We start from the raw sequence: 23015 nt of genomic DNA on the forward strand, positions 1-23015 counted from the left end.
TTCTCTGTAATAAACTCTCTTTTCCAAAGATGAGTGATTCCTCAATCAGATACAGGGCTTGCAATATCGCTAGCCCGACGTCCCGGAGCTAGCGATTTTTTCAGTCGGGCTACCAAAATCTATCTCTTCCCTGCCCGTCGGGCTATTGTAGGAAAAATATATGTCAATGCTTTTGCATTCTTTCAGAAATGTAGCTGGGTAATTATGTCATTGGCATCGGTGAGCCACTGTCAATATATGACATATTGAAGTCGCGTTTGAATTTGCGCTTGTTTTTTTGCTTTCACTTTGCAATCGTGCGAACTGTGTATAGAGAGCGACAGCACTGATCTGTGAGTGATGATAATTTGTGCACCAATTCCTCTGACATCGTCTTATTAATCGTTAGCTTACTATGCAAACATGACAAGTGAAATCTCCCGCAGCAAGCTTAAACATGTGAGAGGTTGATCGCGCAGAGAATCGCTGAGCTTATGTGAGTGCGCGTGTAAAAGCATTTCAGTTCTGCTGAGCCAAATAAGACAGGTCAGGGTGAAGAAGTGACAGCCAAAGAAAAGCTTACCACAAAACGGAGAAGTTATGACAAATCAGACTATAAGGCAAAAAGAAAGTGCAGCTTTATGGTTTCATGGACAAAATAATTTCTGTGGCTGCAATATGACGAGCTATATAACCAGGGCTGCACATAAGTGGTCCGCAGGTGCGCATTCGCTGTCAAAATAAAAAACGCGCACAAGGGTTAGGGTTAAATTTAAAAACTGTACTTTTGAGTTAAAGTATATATTTATAATTTTAATAAATGACAAATTAAAAATGCATGAACATTTTTTTTGTATCGAAAAAATATCGAACCGTGACACCAAAGTATCGAACCGAACCGTGAATTTTGTGTATCGTTGCACCCCTAGTAGCTACATTACAAAACCAAGACGACATCTCATACTTTCCTAGCACAAATTTTGGGTGTTTTTTGAATATTAAAACAAAACAAAAAAACCCTAACAAAACAGTGGATATTATACGGCTCTGATACTTGCTGACAGTACAGTAAGTCTCTTACTCTCCACCAGTTCAACTAAAGAATGTTCCTGAAAAGAGGTTTCTTGCAGTACCTGCCACCTGGAAATGTTCAAAGACTAAAGAAGGAATGCCTTGAGGTGACGGGCTTTTTGTGAATTGTAGTGTATTATGTTTCATCATTGTTTTTGCAGTAAATTGAAGCTGGAGAACCATAAGGTCAGTTGTCAGGGACAGACTGACAAGCAGGCTGAGCCTTAGGTTTAGGAGGAGTTTGCTCTTAAAGCCCAGGGGATTAGTTACGGTCTGCCTGGGCTAAATGAAGCAGGAAGCACTGATAGATTAATTAGAGTTTAGCCTGCTTCATATGACCTCTGTTTAGACAGCCATAGCAACCCAACACATTGCATGCTAAAATCCAACTGTAACGCTCCAACTTGGTTGTGGGTAGAAGAACAAACTATAAAATGTACTAAAAGATGGTTATATTACAGTATGTCATTGCATTTTATAATGTCTGTGAAGTTATATGCATAACAGATCTGGACTAATATGCATTAATGCATTTATGGCAGTTTTGTACACTGCAAGACACTTTACCTAAAACTTCTCAGCAGGCATATTTTGTTTCATGGTGTTTTTTGCAAAATTGCAAAATGTAGTTATTTTCCTTGGTCTGCATGCATGAGGATATTTACTCTATTAAGAAATTTCTTCTACTAAAAATATGCCTAAAAGTGTTTTTTGCATGGTATTTTTTTGGCTTTAATATGATTTGCTTTTATTTACATGGCACGCCTGCCTGTGTCTTTGTCCAGGTTTGGACTTCCACGAGGACCTGCATCGCATTGGAGCAAAGGAGGGTCTGAAAGGACGTAAACTGCAGAAGGCTATGGAGAGCTACGCTTGGAACATCACTGTGCTGAAGGTTAGTGAACCCCTCCTACAACACAGCAACAAGCCTAATAATTAATCTAAACCCCCCATTTGTATAAAGTACAACTATTAAAACTGATTAATGTGCATTTGAGATTACTATGGGGACTGTACCCAACTGGACAAGCAATCTGAGACCATGTTGCTGAGATTAAATAACATAATGTCTTAAGAAAGCTCACTGGGCTAATTGTATTTCCCTCTTCTCTAATCCCTAAACCTCTTAATTAATTACTGTTGAGTCCAAGTACCATTTTATTTATTTGGTCGTGTAACTATCTTGACAAGACATGATAGGATTGTTCGCGCTTGTTTGTAGACACACATATGCTGCTCTGTTATTCCTCATAAGGAGACACTGGATCCCCTAGACATGCCTTGATGATGATGCATTCTTGTCTTTGCCTGCCCCTTGACACAGGAGATAAGGCTGCTCAATGCTCTCATCTCATTTCCTCTACGACTGCTGCCGGTAATAGCAACGCTAAAATAACGCCACATGCTAAGTACAGACAGAGTGGCTTGAGCATTAGGATAGATAGATGTCTTCTCCTTTTCATGCCAGTCTTGCCAGATGGAAAACAACAAAAAGGGGGTTGCATTGCTGCTAGGGTTAAAATGATGTCCTCCACCCATCTATGGTGCAATTTATGCCCTTGCTGTTTAGGTAGACCAGCTGTCCAGAATCTATCTCAGTACTAACCACATTCACACACCTTATTTTTCCGATCGTCGTCTCCCCCCCCCTTTTCGTCTGTTCTCCTGTGATGAGCCACCCTTTCAATAACAAGGTGGCACCCACATAACTCCGTCTTGTCCTCTTCCCATTCTTCAGTTGTAATCTGCGTCTCATAGTGAACATTTGGTGAGAGCTTGGTGGTTGTTTGCCAAGGCTGGCAGCCGTACCCAGTTATTATTTCACCTGTCAGCCTCTCCAGATTCTCAGCAGGCCAGGAAGTACTCGCTGGTTGTTAGTTGGAAGTGTGGGATGCTGGGAGGAAAGCCGAGGGAAGAGCCATGTCCTATATGTTTGTCAGTGTTCGTCTCTAGCTCCCTCTCCAACCTTACTTTGACAGTTTCTGTCAGTTCGGGGCTGTCACGGTGAATGAGGGTATTTGCCCATTTCTGCCACTTATTGTTCCAGTTAGTCAAGAGAAAAGAAAAATCAAAGAGAGAGAAAGAGATCCTTTGAAGCAAATGTCAGCCATATTGCTGTCCTTTTTAGAAGAATAACAGGGTTTGAAAAAAGACGTGTCTCCCAAATCGTTCACGTTTTGTACTTTCTAGTGTTATAATCTGTTTTCTTGGGCAGTTACATATAATTAAATAACCTCCTCTTAAATTCACTCAGATTTTGGCCTCCTCAGTGTTTTCTGTGGTAAGCCAATGTAACTCTAACCCTTTTATATGTGATTAAATCAAATTCTGGTAGATGTCTTGTTTTAATATAAGAACTGACTCAATCTATATGTCCCAATGATGCTTATACTCTGCTGTCTCTTCTAACTCCCCGTGAATGTCTATAAATGTAAAATAATACCTAGAGGCAGGTTATCGACTACTCGATTTCTCTCAGAGGAGTGGTCCGTTTCTGATAAACAAAAAGGACATGGGTCTAGAATTTAATGAGGATATAGTTGTGGGATTTAGTAGCTGTCCTTACATCAGCTTAGCCTCCTGCGGACAACGTTAGGCCAGCTGTAGGGGTGAATGCATGCAAAGACAAGTGTAGCCGTTATTTGACTCAGACAGCACAGGATAAGCTTCTTGCCATCTTATTTTATGCCTGGTGAGTCATGACTTACATAATTTCTTTTTTTCCCCCTCCTTCTTTTTTTATTCCAAACATATGACATGCTCATACTCCGGGTTTGCGTGCTGTATTGGTTGAGCTAAAATGCCACTTGCAGTGTATTAACATCACCAACGGGTAGATCGCAGGCCATCGTCTGCAGAGCATCACCTTTAGTCTTACCCCAGTATGTCATACCGCTGTACCTGTCTTGTGGCACTAAGAACTTTATCCCTTTCGCCGTTTATATTTTAGTCTGGTCCACAACAGGTCAGACTGTATCTCTTCACAAGGAGGTTAGCCCAGCAAGCTGTCGCAGCACGTCAGACAGACCGAAGTTCAGTGCGAGAGAGGTAAAATATGCAGATAAATGCAGATAAAAGGAAAATTGCTTTCAACTTTCTTGTGAGCAGATGTTGAAGTGGACATGCTGGAGGAATCTGGCGAGAGTAAACCCTGAGGGGAAGAGTCAAGAATTAGATTGTTCAAGTGGAGGGAGTTTGTCGAAGCGTGTGGTCTTTCTCCCTTTTTTTTCATCTCCTTTGGACAGTTCTAATAATATAAGCACCTCTTACACACAGAAATAACTGCCTGTGGAGAAAACTCCACCACATTTCCACATGGCAGAGACAGCTAGCTTAAGGGAGGGAGGCAGCCATGGCAGTGGCCCAGATTGACTTGACAGTGCCGTAGCGCAGGATGCCTGCCCTGACCACTTCCTCCACATATGGCAGGGTTTCATCTCTGGGGTGTTCAAATAAAGAGCAGAAATGTAGTATAACATTGCCACCATATGCCAGCAGTACTTACAAGCTGAGAGGAACAGTACAAAGGGCTGGCAAGAAACCAAAGCCCTTTGTTCATTGGCTTCATACTGCCCCCTTCTGCATCTTTTTGAGTAATACATTAACAATAAGCAATAATATAAGCACCTTTACTTTCTTCTCACTAAAAAGTCATGCAGATAATGGTCATTTAGAGATTAAAATCTATTTTCTAAAAAAAACAAAAAAAAGAGGGATAAAAGAAAATTGCATTGATGGTGTTATTTAAAATAGACTTAGTATAAGTAGCCTTTAGGGAATGCTGTTTGAATGCATTTAAATTTTATATAGTTGAGTGATATTAACAAATGTTTCTTTCTGCTTCTTCTTCTGTGTCTAAATCTTAGGGCCAGGCTGACCTGCTAAAGCACGCAAAGAGTGAGGCACTGGACACTCTGCGTCAGATCCACTGTGCAGCTCAGTCCTGTGGCCTCAGTAAAAATGGAGCAGCTTCCCCACAGCTTCAGCACCATCCTCACCACCAGCCGCAGCAGACACAGCAGCAGCCTCAGGCCAAGACCCACCCAGCGCCTCCACTGCTGTGCCAACCCCAAAATCAGCTCCAGTCTCAGACCGCACCTCAGGCTTATCTGCACCCGAATCCCCAGCAATATCCCCAGCTGCATCCCCAGCTATCGGCTCCTCCTCTGGCCCCACCTGTTCCAAAACCACCTGCCTACCCTCAACCGCCACCGCTACCCCAGCACCAGTTTCAATTCCAAAACCAGCAGCAGGGGGCAGCAGTACCTCTCGACACCATCCCCGAGAAAGAAAAAGAGACTGTCAGTGACAGTCCTGCGGGATCCTGCTGACCCACTGCCTGTGCCCACAGAGAATCCGTCCCAAAGAGAGACAGTGAGATAGAGAAGCAGAAAGGTGTAGAAAGAAAGCAAGAGGTCAGTAAAGAAAGAGAGATGGAGGAAGTTGCTGAGAAGTTGAAAGAGATGATGAGGAGGAGGAAGCCTCGTCGTGTTAGAAGCGAGACGCAAGTTTGAGAGGTGATTTGAGTTGGCCAGAGATATGAAAGAGAAGCGAGATACTACACTTCAGCTAGAAGTGAAAAACAGAAGGATAACAGCTGAAAACATCAGTGAGTTACATACCCCTGTCTCTCTCTGGGCACTGCTATTTTCAAGCCCCTCCACGATGTACTCTAGCTCTGTGGGTACAGGCTTTACCTCACTTTGGCATTTAATGCCACAAATTTGCCTTTTTATTTTCAGAGACACCTTGGCATGTCTTCGAGTGTTTATTTCTTCACATTCACACTTTCCCTCCCACAACTAAGACATACAGGAAACCCTCACTTATTCTGATGATGAAGAGGAGGCCATTTTAATTTTAGTGGCACAAAGTAGAGCAGCTCTACTAGTCTGTAGGGGTCACAAATGGCCATTTCAGCACAAAATAAGCAGCTGTAGTGCTAAAATAGAAAACAAAATCACCCTGATGTATTATTGCTGGTGTCAGTCTTCATCAGGCCCCTCAGATCTCTAGTGTCAATTCTCTTAGGGTTTAAGTTCTCCGGCATTCTTATACACTCCTCACACAATCTTTTTGTCTCCTTCCTAGGGGCTATGTATATGATGTTATGTGAGTTGATGTCCTGGTCCCTAGGATGGAGCACGTCCTTAAGTGGCGGAGTTCACCAGTCAGTCACAACTGGAATATTTGACCCCTCCCGTTAGAGGTCAAAGATCATCAGGAACATGATACTGCTGTCTATAAGAATAAAGTGACTATAGATGTAAAATGTATGCAAAGTGTAAGAAGGGAACATATATTGCTATAATAATTCTGAGACATTCATGATTGATATTATTATAACTGTTGTTAGTTTTATTGATATCCTAAGTATTTTTTAACATTACTTCCACATACACAGTGATTTGACACCTGTTGTTCTGTGGTGCAGATCAAGCCAACCAGTGCATGTGGGATTGGAATGAAAGGTTTGGGGGTTAGCACCACAACACAACAGTCAAACAGTAACCTGACGTGTTTCACTTCAAAGTGAGTGTGGATTCTGTAAGAGATCTCTTAAGTGGCCCATTAAAACTGGCTTCATTGTTTCTCCTGTCTCCTCTTGTTCATTACTATTTAATAATCATTCAAGTAGCGATATGAACTGGGATAAATGGATGTTCTTTGCAATTTTATTTCGATTTTTAAACTGATAAACTGATATAAGGTTTTTACTGTGCAGGGTTCACACACGGTGCCACTGCTTTTATTTTTTTAAAGAGACCTAGCCATTTGAAAGCAACAATCAATATAGCTTTACAAAAGTGCACTGTAATGCATAGTCAATTCTCAATCGATCTTAAATGATTGCCTTATTACTAAAATAGATTTAAGCCATTTAGTTTATCATGAATGAGATAGCACTGCTTCCTGTTGTCCATAAGATGGCAACAAACATTAAGTAAATGGTTGTGAGGATAAAAACAACTTTTAAGAGTTGTTATCTTGTTATTTTTACTGCAAATTTTCCCCGATTTGTAAAGCAGATCATTTGTGCACAGATGTGTCTGACATGCCTGACACCCTACCGGAAGTCTTTTTCTAGGTCTTTTCTTGTGAAGTGCTTTCACTATGAGAGAGTAAAGTCCATGCATCCTCATTAGCATAGACTTTGAATGAACTTGTCATTAGAGCAGAGAAAGGGCAGCCGTTTTTAAAAAAATATATATATATATATATTTGCTAATAGACTTCAGCCCCTCACCAGTCATTGTAATGGTATGTCTTAATAAACCTTTAGCATGCAGCCACAAAAACATACCTGCAGTGCATCAAAGGTCCACTCAGGCGTCTTGGAGATGACCTGGGATAGGCCGCTAATTAATGGCAGAAAGCTTTACAGCAAACTTCAAATGAGCAAAGACCCAAAAAAAAGAGAGAATCAGTGGTTTTGTGCTACGTTTGTCACTGGTCTAAATGACGTCCAGAGGACTGATGGGATGGATGGCACAGGACAATATAAAAGACACTCATTCTACCCCTGGGACCAGATGACTTCCCTTCAGACAACAGAGCAGATGTTGTGGTTCCCCACCAAGTTCCAACAAGCTGCTGGGATGGAAATGAATAACAAGGTAAGAAGACAGCTTCATTTTTTTTGTTTGTTTGTTGAGCATTTGTCATGGTTTTACTTTGCTGATTTGTTTTGTTTGTTCTTTTTAATTGCTTTTTCTACATTAGCATCCTTTTGTGCTGCTAAGGGTATAAGCAGCCTACTGAAAAACAATTTGGGATATTTGGTATCAGTTATTCAATTCTCAAGTGTAGTGGAGGAATACATTTAATGCATTTTCCTATAAATATTTAACTGACCATTTCCTACTGAATGTGGTTTTATCATGTCACCAAGCTCCTATGATAAATACATATGTACATTTATTATACAGCATCTTCTCTTCTGTAACCCTGGAGTGAGGGAATAAAAATAAATAGAAGAATAGAAATAATTTCCCTATGATATAGGAGAAATAACTAATTATGCCTGGCTATATACATATATGTTCAGGCTTATAAACTTTATCATTAAATGGGGGCTGTTTGTATTGTACGTAATGCAATGTTGGTTAAAATTTAAGCTTACCAACATGTTGCATGGGCATGTTGATACTGACTGACTAGTGCTTTAGGCTTATTATCATTGTTTATAATAGATTTCAGTATTATTTTATTATAAATTCAGTGATTTATATTTATTATGCATTGGAATTTGTCCATTCAATTTCATATTAATTCAGATTTACATGCACTTCATGCATTTTCTGTTATTTAATCATACCTCTTTAATCCTAAAAATCATATTTTTAATCTGACCAGAAAGCCATGGTATTGGTCTTGCTGCTGCTACTGTCTCAGCTGGCCTGTGACGCTCACAGCGAGCCTGAGTGCTGCAGAGAACCGTCTCGTCCCTGCCGCCTTTATGTGTTGCTGTGTCGCTCAGGCAACAAGGGACCGGGTGGAGCCCTCACGGATGATGCGGCCGCTGGGATCCTCACTCTGGGCAAACGAAAAGAGGACGAGTATCGCTTTCAGAGCCGACTCCAACAGCTCCTACAAGGCTCCAGGAACCAAGCAGCAGGGATTCTGACAATGGGGAAGAGAACCAGAGAGAGAGCTGGGGAGCAGTACATGGACTGGATGGCTCAATCTGGAACGACCATTATGACACCCCTGCCTGTTTGAAACTGAGTAAAACCAGGGACGCTGTTTAGATGAAAAAAGTCACATCTTCCACCAAATGTATTTTTTTTTTTTCCTCAGAAATAATGTGAATTTGAATGTGATCTCCAAATTTTAGGAAAAATGTTCTATATTGTACATATATGTAAAAGGGTCTGTGATCTAATAAAAAAGAATCAAAGCTGATCAACTGTTAACTTTCATGACTATATACAAAGGTGACAAACACTCAATTTTATTTTCTGGAATAAGTTAAGCATTTGATAGACATCACATACAGTAATGATCATTTCTTGGGTGATGGGAGGACTATGGGATAAAAAGCAGACTGTGGAAGACACCCAGAGATTTAAAATAGATAATCAAGATTTATCCACGTGAAAATCACTGATGAATGCCTGAATCCAGCCAAAAAATAAAAACAACCTTCGTGTTAGTCTATAAGCACAATCCATCAGCCACACCCAAGGTAAATAGTAACCAGCCACCAGTGCATGTAGGGTGCTTCAGGTTTCTTAAATTTAATTTTGCTTCATCTAAGTGTAGTATGGGGAGAATAAAACATAAAGCACAAACTGTTTTTTTAACTGCTTCCTTACCAGGTATTAAAGGCATAGACTTCCAAGGTAGTCTGCCGATTTGAAATACTGGAACAGACACATGCCTCCCTGTAATGCTCGCAATCATTGCCAGGCACCTGACTCAAACTCAGTCCGGCTGGTGGCTTTTTAAAGAATTTTTTTATATCTGCCAAACTGACACAGATGCATATAAATCTCAAATCTGTCCAACAGAAAGTACCTCTGGTTAAAACAAACAAAAACAAAACTGTTTGTGATTAAAAATAGAAATTTTCATGGGTATGAATATATATGCGTAACTAATATAGTGGATTTGTGTGCACAACAGCTTTATGCAACCATATGGAGTCGAGAGGAAATGCTAATAAGTGACGATGAAACATAAAGAACCAGTGAAATCTGCTATTTCGAGGTCAGTTTGTGTGTATAGGTTTTTACTGCATCTTCTACAGCAACTATCTGCGTGGGTGTTTGTTGATGCATGGGGAGTAAAGAAAATGTGAAATCGAGGTGGTGATACAGACAGCAGCCTGTTAGATTCTTCCAGCACACCAACAAAAAGCCTAGCAGCAAATTGACTGTTATTACACTGAGCAAAAACGTGAATCGCTTGATGCTGTGCTTTATTCAACTTGACCTCTACCCTCATGTGTCAAAAGAAGGGCTGATAAAAACACAGAATCTTTCCAGAGATGCCAAAGAAGATAATCAGTTGCTTTCTTCCACAGCAAACAAAACGTGCACACACACCTCCCTTTCTGTGTTATTAACGCGGGATCCAGCTGTACCTCAGAAAAATGATTGGTAATTTAAGTGAGAAGTCTAAGCAACAGAAAATCATCTTCTGCCTCCCATTGTGGAGTTTCACAAAAGATAGAGGTGAGAGCGTGAGAAAGCAAGAGATGGAAGAAAAAGGAAAGTTATTTCTAATAACTTCTCTGGGGAGAAGGCAAGGTTTTATGTGAGAAAGAAAGTGAAGGCAAGAGATATTTCATAAATTCAGTGGATAGAACGGGGGATGGTTCAAGCTTTTTTCTATGAGAGAGAAGGAGCGAGAGAGAAGGGGAGGGAGGGAGCGAGAGAGGCTGGGGACTCAGTGGCAAGATTCATGGAGAGTGGAGTTACACTGACTGAGGAGCAGCTGAGACTTTGCTGTGATACTGGAGCAGTGCTGAGCACAGAGCGATGCACAACTGAACCTGAATACTTCTGACTCAGGCTGAGAAAAGCTTTAGAGCTTTAGCACGGAAAACCTCTGAATTTTCCTTCAAAGAAGAAATGGAAAACTCTGTGATACATTTCAGTAGTTTTATCCACTCAATATAGAATATATAAAACTTCCACTCCACTGAAGAGTTACAAGAAAACTCAAGAAGCGGTGTTGAAAGTCTAATTCGGGTCTTCTATAGGGAATGGTGGCAAACTAATTGAAACTAGGACTCTGTGACCTTTTTTTCTGGTGAAAGATGCCTGTAATGAAGGGCCTCCTTGCTCCACAAAATACCTTCTTGGACACCATTGCCAATCACTTTGATGGAACTCGTAAGTATTTTGGGGAGAGGGGATCACTTTGCATTAATACAGATTTTTTAAAAGAATGCTGATAATTACATTTCTGATGAGTATACATGAATAGTAAATCGATTAACCTGCAGACCAAGTATTCGGAATCTGCGACTGATATTGTTGGACAAGTCAAACTGCTAGTCCCCGCAGATTTTGATCAGTATGTGTTCTTCTTAAAATGTGTATTACTTATATTGAAAGAAATGGTATATAATACATTTATATATGAAATATGTTGGCTGCAAAAGGTCAATCAATTTTAAAGATGAAGCTTTCCCAGCTTGCGTTTAGGATTTTTGCCATTGGCATTTCTGTAACCCAATTTAGGACTGTGACAGGCGCTGATAAACACTGCTGTCAATCAATATGTCCAACAGTAGTGAGATCCCATTTAATATGTTGGAGCTGAAGAGCCACTTGTTGAGATGATGTGTTGCTTGTTAGAATATTTCCCTGTTGATAATAATGTCAAGGTCTTTCTCAACAGCAAACAAAAAAAATAAATAAAGGCAAATCAAATTATTCAGGAGCAACATTAAAGTTTTAGAGCTAAAGTCTGGCATCTTTCTTTCAGTTTAAAATCTACCAAAAAAGAAGGGAAAAAAATATATATGAGCTTTTTAAAAAGTTACTGAAAAATCTATTGTTTATTATAAGACCGGCTCAGCACAGTGTCATTAATTAAATAACTATGTGCGGCAGTTACAGAATGATGCTAATAACTGTGAAAACACTACTGGATTTAAACACTAGACTTTGCTGAATAATTAATCCTGATTAAATACCAGCTCTAATAAAACATATTACTTTTTAGCATTTAATTACAGCCATTAAAGTTTCAAATGAAAATGTAGCTTATGCACCAAGTGCTTGACATGATTTGATTTTTGCTCATTATGCGAAACTACACTACAATGTAAAGCTAATATTTACATGTGCTTGGATTACTAAGAAAGCACAATTATTTTTCCAGTCTTATGTAACCTAGCATGAGATGAAGAGGCAGATTAACAGTCTCACTCTACAGCACATAGAATATTGTACTTTTTTTCTTCTTGTTTCTGGGTAATACGTGGCTTTTCTTCCTGCTTGTTCTGCCTCAGAAGCAAAGAAATGAAACAACATTCTCACACTATAACACTTAATATACAGAAAGAAAAATCTTATTACCTTAGCATATGGAACAGATCCACCTGGTTACACCCACTCAAACACATATGAACAATACCAGGCATGGAAAGTTACATCTTACATCAAGTATCCAAGCATGTCAGTTTTACTCTACATCAGATTTAGTGAAAAAAAAAGAGAAACACATCAACAATATATATATATATATATATATATATATATATATATATATATATATATATATATATACATACATATATACATATATATATATATATATATATATACATATACATATATATATATATATATATATATATATATGTATATATATATATATATATATATATATATAAGTGTCTGCACTTAATCTCATAAGAAGTTACATATATATATATATATATATGTAACTTCTTATGAGATTAAGTGCAGACACTTCAGGTGAAAAAATGAAATAAAATAAAAAACCTTGCACATGTGTTCTTCTGGAGGCAACACTTTGTTAGCACCCTTTAGTGATGCTGGCAATTATTTTGTGGTTGAAAAATCATTTAAAATACAATACCGTATGACAGCATGCATCTGAATAAACTGCTATTATCGGTCTCTGTTTACTTTCCAAGCTGTAGAGAGAACACAAAGCATCAGCCTCATTATATCTGGCCGCAGTACAGGTGCTTGGTGTTGTCCTTGCAGCTATATCATCATTGGAGTGCTTTGCTACATAAGCAAACAAAGAACTTTGGGGGAATTAAATTTGCTTGCATCAAAGTGTGTTTGAATAAACAAATAAAAGATGACATGTCAGTGTACTCAGTCTATTTGTCTAAATATTGATGGGTTGGACAACTGAAAGCACACTTCCATTAGTCATTGAATGATGAAGACATCTGGTTGTTGCGTCCCTTTACAATAGAGTCTAAAGTGCATCACCCCAAACAGTTTATTTCTATATATCAGTTTGTAACTTAAGGAACTGGGCAAGTTGGGTAAGCTATTCTATTTTCCACCTTTTTGACTGGTGATACACAAAGAAAAGCTATTCTTACACTGTTATTTAATTATTAATTATTTGGCAACAATGATAAGAGCTATTGTTGGTGGAGTAAAGATGTAATGTACAGTCTGTCAAGCAGGGTGGTGGCAGCATCTTACTATGGGGCTGTTTTCCATTCACATTGTCAGTGGACTGATTCTTATATAGTACTTTTCTGCTCTCCCAGAGCACTCAAAGCACTTTATACAACATCCCTCATTCACACATCTTCGACTTGGGGTTAGTATCTTTCCCAAGTATATTTAGCATACAGACTGGAGCAGCAAGGGATTAAACCACCAACCTTCCAACCAGCAGTTGACCCGCTCTACCTCTTGAGCTACAGCCACCCTGACTCACTGTGAAGTGAATGGAAAAATAAAAAAAGGAGGACTTTAACTTCACCTCAAATCAACAATTAGAGGTTTGAAAAGATGTTTGCACACAAAATTGGTTTTGGAATTGATAAAGTAGGCTAACATTAAGCTTCTGGATAGCATTCCCAAAAACCCTAACCTAAACTTTGCTCATAAATTGTGCCGGGTCCATGCCAGGAAATCAATCAGTTTAAATGAACTCCACCAATTCCGCATAGTTTGGTGGAAATGTAATTGAAATTTTTGGTTAACAGGACAAAACATTTTGGAAAATATTCATCAGTGCAATGTCTAATGACTGAAAATGATTTAGAACCAGAGTCTCACTGAGGTCCTGGGACCAGCTGGCACTCTGCATATATTCTTGGACTTAATGCTCACCAGCAGCAAACTTCAAAGCTCTCTTTGATGTACACTAGATAACTGCCAACTTCAGGGTTCTGAGCTGAAAATACAAAGAATGACTCAGATAGGAAAAGTTACTTTTTGTGCTTCAAAAGAACTTGTATTTAAAAATTTATATTAAAAAACATTATACTTGACACATTTAAATGTTTTCTTTCAGAACTGCAGCTATATACTTTGGATACATCTATTCACTTCCTACTGTTCGGTTCGCCATGTCTGTTTCTCCAGGTCACACAATAACTTTACCTGATTTTTGATCTTTTTATTTTCCTCACAGACTGTAACTTCCTCCTGGGAAATACTCAGGGGAGCTGTGGATACCCTATTGTCTACTGCTCCGATGGCTTTTGTGAGTTAACCGGCTTTGTTCGAACAGAGGTGATGCAGAAAACCTGCACGTGTCGTTTCCTTCACGGGGCTGAGACCAGTGAAAATGTGATTCAACAGGTAGACAAAGCCCTGGAAGGCCAGCAGGAGTACCAAGGAGAAGTCTGTTTTTATAGGAAAAATGGTGAGAATCACAGACACTCACGGTCACAAACGAGAATGACTTGAGCTTGGCAACAAAAAAAATTGTTATTTCATCAGTATTAGAGATCTAATCATCATTTTGGTGAATTAATTGTCTGACGAGGTAATGTCTTTGTAATAACATTTTTAATACTCCCAGGAAATCCATTCTGGTGCCTCCTGGATATTGTACCAATTAAAAATGAGAAAGGTGAGGTTGTGCTGTTCCTGTTATCCTTCAAAGATGTCAGCGAATCACATGGAAAAAAATATCGCTGTACTCAAAGAGACGGTGAGGCCTGGCTGCTTGCGTTTCTTTAGTTTTTAACAAAAGCACTTATTTTTTGTGTCATTTAATGTGCATTTTTTGGCATAATTTACACACAATTTTATTTAGTGCGTATTATTTTCCTTACAGGAATGTTAGAGATTGCTGACCAGAGAAGAAAAAGTGGACAATCACACTTTTTTCAAAGTAGAGAGAGGGGGAGAACCATTCTACACCACTTGAACAGGCTGTTCACCAAGAGGAACAAGAAGAAGTTGCCTAATGTGAGAGCAAACCACTGGCTTAGAAATAAATACATAAAACTAAAGCACAGTTTTGCACTTTTACTAGCTAAACATTTACACTCAACAACAAAGCTGTCCTTTATATGCTAATAATCAGGTAACCCTGAGTCAGGTGAGTTTTGCATTTAGTACCAAGGTACGTACTTTGTGTACCAGATAGGGGCAGTTGGCCCTATTCAAACAGCTGTGATGATGATGATGATGATGATGATGTGTCATACTTTTAGTGCCCTTCAAGAATTAAAGTACTTGCAAACACAGTCCGGGCACTTGAGATTTGCAGGCTTGTAAAATTAGCTTACTCTCTCCATCTGTGTCATCACTATGCCACCAAGCAAGGATATCAAAGCAGTGCTGATTTGAAGTCTAAAGCTAAATGACTTGTTATCTTTTCAGAGTGTGTTCCAGAAACCGTCCCTGCCCGAGTACAAGGTGGCAGCTGTGAAGAGGTCCCGCTTTATCCTGCTGCACTACAGCATGTTCAAGGCTCTGTGGGACTGGTTAATCCTTCTGGCAACTTTCTATGTCGCAGTCACAGTGCCTTACAACGTCTGCTTTGTCAGCCATGATGAGGACGGTGACCATCGGCCACTTGTCAGCCGCAGTACCATAGGCAGTGACATTGCTGTAGAGATGCTCTTCATTCTTGGTATAATATATTTGAATTTATTGAAAAAAATAAGGATGCAGTAGTATAACCTTTAATATTTTTTTAGGTAAAATTGAAATACTAAACACCTTAAACAAATGAAAATGTTTTTCTAAGAGGTTCTACTCTGCAAGCTACTAGTCTCTTCTACCTGTTACATACATTACGAACAGACAACAATGTTAAGTTTAAATGAAGAAACATATTCCCCAGTGCAGCTGCAGTAGTTTCCCTGGCAATGGCTAACACACGACTACCTCCTACTTTTTCTCACCCACTCAGGCTGTCTTTGTTGCCCTAGGTTAGAAATCATAATTAGATTTCTCTCACGTCGTCCCATTTTTCCTCCAAAGAATGCGCGATAGCACATGTGCCACGAGGCTCGCTGACTTCTTGTCTCTCAACAAGTTTGTCTGGGGACAGACACCATCACAAAATTAGCTCACCTGGTAACACGTTTTTCCTTTTTTTCTTTCATTTAAACTCATCCTCAGTTCAGTCTTACTGAAATTAAACAAACAGTCGCCTTTTCAGTATACAAAAGAGAGTTGGGTTTATTGCCAGGGAAACCTTGCATTAACTGCTTTGTGCTTCTTATGCTGCAAATTCTATTTGTCCTTGCAACATGCAGCTTGATATGTTTCTTTGTTTAACATTCTTGGGCTGCAACCCCCGCCCCTTACTCATAGAATCTGTGCAACTTTAACTAGCACTATAACAATGATTTAATTATTTGCTGAAATGAGGCTTTGTATCCTAATATCCCGCTGTCTTCTTGAGCTATATTGTTGTAATGTATATTATTTTATATATTAACTGCCCCGGCTATGACTCTAGTGAAATCTTGTTTTCTTTGTTCTGGTTTGCCATCTTTCTCTTTTGTTTTTAACTTTACTGTTCCTTTTCAGATATTCTCCTGAATTTCCGTACCACCTTTGTGAGTCAGTCAGGTCAGGTGGTGTACGACACCCGATCCATCTGCCTCCATTATTGCACTACCTGGTTCTTTGTAGATCTGATTGCAGCACTCCCCTTTGACCTTCTCTATGCTTTCAACATTACAGTGGTAAGACTTTTATTCCAGATACGTGAAAATCTAAAATGACCTTTGTTTTATACTTTCCAGTGTCTTTAAATGGACTAACTTTAAGCCTATAGTGAGTAATGCTATAGTGCTATTTCCCCCAGAGAAGAGAGTGGAGATGATTATCCTTCTACATTCATGCCCTTCACTGAACATTCTTGTTAGTCTGCTTGCTTCGACACTAGTACTTCTCATGGATTAGTCTTAGTTTGCCAAAGGCAACTTCAGCTGACGCACAAAGTCATCTCCCTAACTGTATTTTTGTTTTGCTCGACATCCGCTGCAAACTCTCCAGCTATTACGCTGTTCTAACTTTGATAGTATTTGATGGTACTAACAGAGAAGTGGGGATGTGTCACAAGTTAAACACACTCATACAGATCCTTGAACGGCAAAACTACTAAATAAACTAATCTGCATCTTTGATGTTGTACTTTTCCACTCCTTTTCCAGACTTCATTGGTGCACCTGTTGAAAACAGTCCGTCTGCTGCGCTTGCTACGGCTGTTACAAAAACTGGATCGATATTCCCAGTACAGCGCTGTAGTCCTGACCCTGCTCATGTCTGTGTTTGCACTGCTTGCTCATTGGATGGCTTGTGTCTGGTATATCATTGGACGCAAGGAGATAGAAAGCGGTGACCCAGTAACCTGGGACATAGGTGAGGACACTGCAGTTTTGTTTGAATAGTCCCACACAGTTAAAAGTATAATATTCTCCCTCACTCGTTTGCTTTACTGAGACAAATTAGGTGTCTTTTTTTTGGCAACATCGCCGTGTCAGTGCTGCACATCTCAGCTAATGCTTGAATGCTTCAGCATCATTTCATCCCCTAGCTTGTTTCCTCAGAGGAAGTGTAGGTCAAGAAATGATTACATTATATCACCAGTAACACATTATGTCATTCTATATTATATCATGTATTATATCACCTACGACAGCAGAAAAGTTCAACCATTAAAAAAGAATAACAAAAGTTAATTTAATCACTCAGATAGACCTACGTAACAACCTTCTAACCTCTTCCACCAGGTTGGCTTCAGGAGCTGGGAAAACGTCTGGAGACGCCGTACATCAACAGCACCGTGGGTGGTCCATCCTTGCCTAGCGCCTACATTGCTTCTCTCTATTTCACCCTCAGCAGCCTTACAAGTGTTGGTTTTGGGAATGTGTGCGCCAATACAGATGCAGAGAAAATCTTCTCCATCTGTATTATGCTGATGGGAGGTGAGTTTAAAGGACATGGCAGGAAATTCCCAACTATATGAAAAATGTTTCAAGAATGTCCCCATATTTCTGTCACCTCCAGCCCTGATGCATGCAGTAGTCTTTGGCAACGTGACTGCTATCATCCAGCGCATGTACTCACGTCGCTCCCTCTACCACACCCGCATGAAGGATCTCAAGGACTTCATCCGTGTGCATCGGCTACCTCAACAGCTCAAGCAAAGGATGTTGGAGTACTTTCAGGCCACCTGGTCTGTCAACAATGGAATCAACACCAATGAGGTGGGTAAAGAATCACACTGTAGCCGTGTTCTCCTGGCTCTTTGTGTTTATGAAAAATATTTGCTTGGACATAATAAGTTATTTTTCTGGCAGAATGCATCATTTTTAATATGTAGCTGAAGAATATGTCTATTCTTTTTGGATATTGGTTATTCTACACTCAGAAATGCCATTCTTAAAATATGGGGCACCTCAGATTCTCTGGAGTCTTATTCCAGTTCTTTAAGTAGATAGTCCTTTTTTGCAAATAGAATTTCAGTATACTGCCAGAGCCTATCTAGGAGAAGTTCCTGTAATTACAAGGGTTGGAGCTGAAATAGAGAGAGCACTCATTAACACCCCCAACCATCAGTATCCTCAGATAATTAATTCAGTGTTGAAGGTAACAGAGAGAGCCACTGGTTTCTGAGAACATGCTGGCAGTATTATCATGTCTTTAAAAACACAGTCTGCCCTTTTTTTTAATTTGTTTAATTTAGGAGTGGTTAACCATACCATATGTGTAGGCTTCTTAGTAGCACTATTGCATAGTCAAATATCTCTAAGTAATTGTCTAAAACAAAAAGATTGAAGTATTTTAAAAGGAGAGTACCTGGTGATTTTTGACTACAAGAGGAGGGACAGACTTTACAGGAAACACGTAAATGCAGTACTGCAATATTCCAGTTTTATCAAGCCGAAATGTAGCAAGACAAGAAGGCAGTGGAGTTTTGTTTCTGTGAGAAGAATATCTGGGTGAACAATGAGCTGATAATTACAAGTACTTAAAAAAAGAGGGTAATTTGTGTCTTGCAAAGCTCTATATGCATTTAAGTACCGGTACGGTGGTTAACTATTAAATAGCGGTTCTTATTTTTATCGTGTCCTCGCTCTTAGCTGTTACATGACTTCCCAGATGAACTGCGAGCTGACATTACCATGCATCTGAACAAAGACATACTGCAGCTGCCTGTGTTTGAGCGAGCCAGCAGAGGGTGTCTGCGCTCCCTCTCCCTCCACATCAAAACTTCCTTCTGTGCACCAGGGGAATATCTTATTCGCCAAGGAGATGCCCTGCAAGCTAATTACTTTGTGTGCTCCGGTTCCCTGGAGGTTCTGAAAGATGGCATGGTCCTAGCGATCCTGGGTCAGTGTGCACCCAGTGTTTTAATGTTAATCTCATACAGATTTCTCTACATATTAGCTGTGTATTGACATATTACACATACTATGCTTATGTGACAATCCCTACAGGCAAAGGCGACCTCATAGGGGCTGACCTACCAGAGCATGACAAGGTGATCAAGACCAATGCAGATGTGAAGGCACTGACATACTGCGACTTGCAGTACATCAGTGTCAGGGCTTTGAGGGAGGTCCTGGGGCTTTATCCAGAGTATTGCAGTCGGTTCAGCTTGGACATCCACCACAATCTCACCTACAACTTGAGAGAAGGCAGTGAAGCTGATGTAAGACATTTACTTTGAAGCAATGGAATAAAACTGAGAATGAGACACATTCGAATGCACCACAATTCAGAATATGGTGTACAAACATACCTATGCTATATGGAACGCTTTACATGTTCAGTTTCCAGTGTGAGTGTAATGCTTTGTTCATTTTCACTTCCATGCCTTTAGGGAGTAACACGGTTTCAGCTGACACCCAGGCAGTCTCAGGTATGTCTGCCTCATTAGGATGATTAATTTAGCCTTGACATGCTTGATACAGCCATAGTTAAATCTGTCTTAGCTTAAGGGATTAGTCCGGCTTGCATTGCATTCTCTTGATAAATGTCATGTAGATATGAAAACACTTAAAATGCCTTTTTTTTTTATAGTTGAGATAATAATGCTCCAGTTGCTGCTAGGTAACAGAGAGAAATGGAGCAAACAGCATGTACTATATATGGTTTCTACACTCCAGTCATCAAGAAAAACACTAAGCTTAATTAAAACTATCCTACAAGAGAAGTATTTCTGACACTATCAAAATCACTAGACTAAGAATTTTTGTAGCAAACAAATCTATTACCCAAACAAAAATCATGCACAAATCTTTGCAATCGGCTTCATTGAGTTTTCCATCTTTTTTCTCCTCAGTTTATGGATCATAAACTACCCTATATCATTCAAGGAGCTGATGTAAAACATACAGACCACGTAAAATACTCTCAGCACCAGAGACTGCCTCTACTACAGAGTATGGGCAGCCCTGTCCATCAACCCTGCCTCAGCACGTTGCTGGGCGAGGAGCTCCGGCACATCTGCGCACTGCAGCTCTGCCGATCACCTGCTCAGGGAAGCAGGGGTTGTAGTCCTTCCCCACAACCTTTTTTCAGCGAGGAGTTCTCTCCATCTCCTTTACCCAGTCTTACCAGTGACCTAGACTTGAACCATCGGCCTGCCAAACTCATGCCATCCGGTTCTTGTATTAGTCCTCTGAACCTCAGCCCCAGGTGACCTATTCATTCTCCTTTGGTCAAATATCAATAATCTGTTTGCATATAATTAAATTAATATAACACCCATTTGTCTTACTGTCAGGGTCGTGGATGGAATTGAGGATAATGATCACACATTTCAGTTTAATATGGAACAGAGCGAGGCAAAGACTAATGTTGCAGGTAAAGTGTCTGAAAACTGCATGATTAATGAGAAATTGTAAATATAAGCCTTTCTATTCAGGACTAGACATTAAATATAACCCAAAGTCGGGACAGATTAGATGAGTTTCTCACTTTTTAAAAAAAAAATCCTTTTTCAGATCGGTTACACATCTGTAGCCTGTTTCTTGAGACAGAAGAAGTGAGACAGAGCGTCAGCAAGCTAAGCAAAGAGGTATGTTCCCTTATTAGGCAAAAGTGCTGCTCCTTGAAATATGCCCAAATGTGTTTTGTGAGGACACAGTAACCTTTACCTTTGACCAAGTGAATCTAATCAGTTAATGCTTGAATTCATATCAACTTAACATGATAGCAGTTACAAATAAACAGTTAACAGTTTTGAATAAACAGTCATTATTTCTCATTCTTTCAGGTAAACAACTTAAACCAAGATGTTTCCAACCTTGCCAAGGAACTCCATGACATAATACATTTTCTGCATTCTCATATGACAATGCTCCACAATAACTCTCCAGCTTCCACATGTTCATGTGGCACTCAGGTGCTCCCCAACCCAAGTGTGACAACTTCTAGCCACTGGCAACCGGATGTCCCTTTAAATATCTCCACTGAGTTACCACCTGTTCATGAAATGATTAGCCATCCTACTAGAAATATATGGCACTCCAGTGGAATACCCTCCCAGTGCACCAGTTCCGCCTTGCTGTACTCGTCAAGCACAATACCATCCTGTTCACACCTGGTCTGCTCTGACAGAGACACAACTCAGAGGCTTCAGTGCTTCTCTAGCCCTTTCCAAACACCCAGAACATCTCCAGGCTCTCCTTACATGACCTCCTCTCATGCCCATGGAGGTCCATCGCTCCTGGGTATCAGTTCTGCCTTCAGTGGCTACCCATTAAGTTCTCAGGCCTCACACGTGGTTAGTAGTGCAAAAATCCACACAATAAGCAGCACCCACTCCTTATGTTCTACAGTAAACTGTGGCTACTCCCAGCCACCCCTAAGTGTTCAAACCAACTCGGATTCTTCACATAATCAGACCAAATCCCAGACACCTATACATTTATCCACCACTCCTTCAGCCCAACCACAGTATCACACTGCCTTTAGCTCTTTGACGCCATCAAGAGCCCACACTTTGATATACACAGGATACGAGGACCAGCGAGGTACTGTCGAAGGCTCCAGACAGAATGATCCGGTAGGATCCAGTCCTGTCCACCAAACACAGGATCTGGCAAATTCTCTGATGGAGCAAGTACCAAACATGGACAGTAAAGCTTCACTTTATAAAGAGAGGACAGAGACCATGGAGTCTCATTCCACAGGAGACAGCATTCTTGATATGAAAGAAAGGCCACACTGATGACATCCCTATCTGGTTGTGCTATCAGCGAGTAAATAACAAAGCTGACGTAATGTTTAGAGTACCTTACCAAGAAATCTGGTGTGAAGTTTGAAATTAATAAATTGTTATTTAGCCAAGTTCTCAATCAACTATTGGAATCCAACTGCCACTACAGAATAAACCTGTTTTTCTCCACTGATGGTTCTTGTGTTTTATATGGCATTAATAATATTTGTGAATTGAGATTATGTCATGGTCTGCATAGATCATAGCTGAAGCAATCTTATTTTGCAGACCATACACTCTCACTCAACCATTCAATGCAAAATTGTTTGGCTAGTTATTCATTTTATTTATTTTTAATTTTTTTCTATCACGTGAATTGTCACTGCTGTATTCAGCCACAAAATGTTTCCAGGGTTGGCTTAGAAGCCGCAAGTGAATGGGCAGCACCCCTGAGTGGTGATATGTCGTTACTACAACAAACACAAGACTGGCATTTCATGAGATATGGCCTTTTGGAGCCACAACCAAGCTTTTGACCTGTAGAATGATGTAACATATTCCTGAAACGTGTTAATCATATTTGACCAATCTTGGTCCAATCAACCTACTGCATTTCGTTGCACTGTACCTGTGCATGTGCAATGACAATAAAGTTGAATTCTATTCTATTCTATTCTATTCTATATAGCAATGACATTTTCAACAGACTGCTGAAAAATCTTGATATTTTTATTCATTGGTAGTATCATGGCAGATATATTTATGTCCATGTGACTCTTTAGCATTTAGCAACAATTCTGAAATTAATAATATACTGAGGGGCATGTAGAATTTTGTGTCATCGGTCAAAGCAAAGAAAG

The 23015-nt window shown here is 39.8% G+C and overlaps 3 protein-coding genes across 3 annotated transcripts in view; all 3 read left to right on the forward strand.

The window, feature by feature from the left end:
• LOC146671994 (inactive phospholipase C-like protein 2) overlaps positions 1-6641 on the forward strand; it is a 74399-nt gene extending 67758 nt beyond the window's left edge. The window contains exons 5-6 of the mRNA XM_085404438.1: positions 1836-1945; positions 4917-6641. Of these exons, the coding sequence (XP_085260564.1) occupies positions 1836-1945; positions 4917-5381 (575 nt within the window). The 3' untranslated portion in view covers positions 5382-6641. The remainder of the gene's footprint in view (positions 1-1835; positions 1946-4916) is intronic.
• A 693-nt stretch (positions 6642-7334) lies between these two features.
• hcrt (hypocretin (orexin) neuropeptide precursor) lies at positions 7335-8917 on the forward strand. The gene is made up of 2 exons (XM_085405265.1): positions 7335-7667; positions 8407-8917. Exons 1-2 carry the CDS (start codon positions 7335-7337, stop codon positions 8770-8772), a joined length of 699 nt encoding a protein of 232 aa, XP_085261391.1. The 3' UTR covers positions 8773-8917.
• Positions 8918-10816: 1899 nt separating this feature from the next.
• kcnh4a (potassium voltage-gated channel, subfamily H (eag-related), member 4a) lies at positions 10817-22279 on the forward strand. Its single transcript, XM_085405266.1, has 16 exons — positions 10817-10892; positions 14146-14379; positions 14539-14670; positions 14797-14930; positions 15348-15600; positions 16509-16666; positions 17138-17345; positions 17717-17911; positions 17994-18193; positions 19070-19319; positions 19427-19641; positions 19931-19936; positions 20275-20630; positions 20719-20798; positions 20939-21012; positions 21211-22279. Exons 1-16 carry the CDS (start codon positions 10817-10819, stop codon positions 22165-22167), a joined length of 3528 nt encoding a protein of 1175 aa, XP_085261392.1. The 3' UTR covers positions 22168-22279.
• The last annotated feature ends 736 nt before the right edge of the window (positions 22280-23015 follow it).

Source organism: Rhamphochromis longiceps, linkage group LG4 (genome assembly GCF_057381845.1).
Source record: "Rhamphochromis longiceps isolate RC_006_pf linkage group LG4, R_longiceps_female_GT1.1, whole genome shotgun sequence".
Taxonomy (NCBI): domain Eukaryota; kingdom Metazoa; phylum Chordata; class Actinopteri; order Cichliformes; family Cichlidae; genus Rhamphochromis; species Rhamphochromis longiceps.

Excerpts from the sequence above, each read along its gene's own strand:
- hcrt (XM_085405265.1), top strand. The coding sequence starts at position 7,335 with ATGCAGCCACAAAAACATACCTGCAGTGCATCAAAGGTCCACTCAGGC. Across the intron at positions 7,668-8,406 it reads GGATGGAAATGAATAACAAG|AAAGCCATGGTATTGGTCTT; the intron begins GTAAGAAGACAG and ends TAATCTGACCAG.
- kcnh4a (XM_085405266.1), top strand. The coding sequence starts at position 10,817 with ATGCCTGTAATGAAGGGCCTCCTTGCTCCACAAAATACCTTCTTGGAC. Across the intron at positions 16,667-17,137 it reads ATGCTTTCAACATTACAGTG|ACTTCATTGGTGCACCTGTT; the intron begins GTAAGACTTTTA and ends CTCCTTTTCCAG. Across the intron at positions 19,320-19,426 it reads CATGGTCCTAGCGATCCTGG|GCAAAGGCGACCTCATAGGG; the intron begins GTCAGTGTGCAC and ends CAATCCCTACAG.